Source organism: Otolemur garnettii, unplaced genomic scaffold (genome assembly GCF_000181295.1).
Source record: "Otolemur garnettii isolate 467f Iridium unplaced genomic scaffold, OtoGar3 scaffold00085, whole genome shotgun sequence".
NCBI lineage: Eukaryota > Metazoa > Chordata > Mammalia > Primates > Galagidae > Otolemur > Otolemur garnettii.
This window is the reverse complement of record NW_003852480.1, coordinates 2,808,602-2,811,982: the sequence shown is the minus strand read 5'-3', so window position 1 is coordinate 2,811,982 and position 3,381 is coordinate 2,808,602. Positions and strand designations below refer to the sequence as shown.

The following is a 3,381-nucleotide window of genomic DNA, read 5'->3' as shown; positions in this document are numbered from 1 at the left end:
TCTTACATGAGCAGCTATAGTAATTCATCTCTACATTGTCTCGCCTCTGTTCCCCGTACGCACACATCAGATGTGCCATCAGAGTCCATTCCACGACTGCATGTCCCACCCCACACTCGGACTCTCCCTTACATGGACTTGACGCCCCTGACGAGCCCAGCTGTTCTGCCCGGCACATCTGCAGTGGGCAAATGATGCCCATGTTGTTAACAGATTATCAGATACACTTATGAAAACAGCCCTTTCCATGTTCCACTTGATTCCTTTTGATTTATTTCTGTGGTATGTTTCATTTTGGTTGCTGACATGGAAGGCTGACCTCATGAGGCAATATTACAGAATGAAGTAATATCACTATGAACTCGCATTCTCTCTGCCTCTAGCTATTAAAAATAAATGTTGCGAAAGGAAATCATTCCTCTGACCTTACCAGGAAATTTGGAATAGGAGGGGTAAGGGCAGGGGTGAGGGATATTTTCGTGATGGAAGGCCACATTGATTTAGCCGTAATCAAATAAGGCTGCATTTGAGAAACTTCAACCAGATAGATATACTTAAAATGTACATTATTTTGTAAAAATCTAACTACTACATAATCATTTCAAAAAACAAAAACTTTTTGTAAATGTTCAATTTAACTAACCTTTTAATGACTTGGTTGTGTCTGCTTTGGGTTGGAAAGCATTGGGATACTTGGTGGCAACATATGGAGGGCCACAGTTTCAGTTGATCCTCTATGTGGCTATCAGTCATGTGTGACCTTCAAGGCATCCTGATTGGGGTTCGGTAGGAGAATGTAGATTCTCAGCAATAAGTGGTTGAAAAGCAAGAAAGTGTTTTTCAGGCATGTTGCAGAGACGTGGGTTTTTTACTACATTTTTCCATGTTTCCGTTGGCTCTTTCTCAGCATCAAACATTGCCTTCAAAATGTCATCTGCTGAGAGCTTAGTCAATTCTGTCTGTAGTTCTTTAGGTGCCTTGGTGATATCAACTAGTTGAGTCTGAAATCTTAGTTTGAGGGTGATGCTGATACCGGACAAGTGGTGCCCCAGCCAGCTCAGCCAAGTAGGGCTGGAGGACCTGCTGCCTCCGTCTTGGTGGTGTTGGCGACAGCCGGCATAGGAACCAGCAAGCTGGAGCACAGGCAAGGGGGGAGCTTCCCTCCTCCAAGAGAGGATCCAGTAGCCAAAAGAACCGGACATAAGTGCTGTGTTCTCTCCTCACAAAGGCTTCTGGCAATTCCTCCAATGCATCCCTGATTGGTCCATTTTCAAAACCTACTCACTATTGGTCTATTTTCAAGACCCGAAGCTCATTGGACAATTGCCCCTATATAAGCCCCTAAGTAATGAACCCAAGCACAGATCTCAGGAGAAAGAGCAGAAGAGCAAAGAGGTTTGGCTCTGTAACACTTGTATGAGATTTGCCCCTTTATAAGAGCTGTAAACACTTGCAAAGAGGTTCACCCCTTTATAAGAGCTGTAACACTCGGATTATAAAACCTATCTTACTGCTAATCCTACTCTACAAGGAGATTTGGCTTGTTATAAGAGCTGTAACACTTATACCTGTTGAATAGAACCTATCCTGTGGTCCATCGCTTCATTCTTTGAACCGCCAAGACCAAGAGCCTGGAAATTCAGTATCAAAAATCTGGTATCAATGCCATGATTCTCAAAGTCAGTGAAACTGTCTTGGTTTTTTTTTGCTTGTTTGTTTTTGTTTTGACACAGTCTCACTCTGTCACCCTGGGTAGAATGCTATGGCATCATCTTAGCTCAGAGCAACCTCAAACTCTTGGGCTCAAGCAATCCTCTTGCTTCAGCCTCCCAAATAGCTGAGACTAAGGCACCTACCACAACACCCAGCTTGTCTTTCTATTTTTAGTAGAGACGGGGGTCTCACTCTTGCTCAGGCTGATCTCAAACTCCTGAGCTCAAGGGATCCACCCACCTTAGTCTCCCAGATTCTAGGATTACAGACATGAGCCACCACACTCAGCCACTGAAACTTTCATTGTAATTCTCCAATTAATAGGTCTATAATAGCGTATATCATTCAATTTATCAATGACCTTTAGTAACTGGATAAAAAGTGCATCCAGAATTCCCTTTGGAAGTAGCATTTTGAAAAAAAGATAGCTTTTTAAAAAATGTTTGGATTTTTTGCCATATACCATGGATAGTTGTACATTGCAAAGAAATACTCAAGTCATTTTGACAGAAATCCTGCATTCCTATACAAATCTCCTTTTAAAAATTCACATTACTGATTTTGTTCTTCATAAAATTTAACTATTTGTTCTCATGGAGATAAAATTTTGGCTGCCATCTATCCTTACAATAGCCAACACGTGCACTTTAGAATAATATGGCAAATACTACACTGAATATCTCATCTTTCAACTTGAGCATATTACAAAGTTGACGATGCTGTGTTGCAATTGCACAAATACAGGTAACAATAGTTATAACTTGTTGCAAAGTGTCATCTAAAATGGTAGCTTTAGCACAGAGATTTTACTGACCAAGAGACAATGAAAAGAGAGTGTTTATACTTTTAAATAAGTATATACCTTTATATACCTTTTATAAGTATATACTTTTATATACTTATAAATCTATGCAATAAACCCTCATGTTTTCCTGTCATGGAAGGTGTGTTGTCTGTACGTACACTCATTAATGTTGCCAAATTTTGTGCAACTTCACATTTATCTCGAAAGTTATTGAAGGTGTCTATTCCCTGTTTCCTGTTCACAAGAGTGTCCAAAGACCATGGCAAAGAAAATCTTGTTAAAAGTAGAGTGAAGTGGTGGCACCTGTGGCTCAAGGAGTAGTGCACTGGCCCCATATACAGGAGGTGGCGGGTTCAAACCTGGCACTGCCAAAAACCGCAAAAAAAAAAAGCAGAGTGAAGTCTAAGCCCTGTGCCAAGTCAGTAGTATCAGTTGATTTACACAAAGCAATTGAATAATATATATTTTCCTTTTGAAGTATTGCATGAAACTGTTCTGTTAAGTTGAAGGCTAATGATCAGTTATCGTTCTCTTTGAAAGAGGCAATGGGTTTTCTCTTTAGCATTAACACGGTCTTGGGTGGCACCTGTCTCAAAGGAGTAGGGTGCCACCTCCATATACCAGAGGTGGGGGGTTCAAACCCGGCCCTGACCAATACTGCAAAAAAAAAAAAAAAACATTAACAGGGTCTAAGTTTCCTACAACTTTGACAATACACTTTCACAATTTCTTTTTTTATTTGTTTATGTTTTTTTGAGACAGAACCTCAAGCTGTCCCCCTGGGTAGAGTGCCATGGCATCACAGCTCACATCAACCTCCAACTCCTGGGCTCAAGCGAGTCTCCTGCCTTTGCTTCCCAAGT

The 3,381-nt window shown here is 40.9% G+C and overlaps 1 protein-coding gene across 1 annotated transcript in view; it reads left to right on the top strand.

Annotated features, from left to right (window-relative positions):
- Positions 1 to 751: 751 nt before the first annotated feature.
- Positions 752 to 3,381, top strand: part of CUNH4orf45 (chromosome unknown C4orf45 homolog) — a 66,190-nt gene continuing 63,560 nt past the window's right edge. Inside the window, 1 exon segment of the mRNA XM_012808127.1 lies at positions 752 to 786. Coding sequence (XP_012663581.1) covers positions 752 to 786 — 35 coding nt within the window.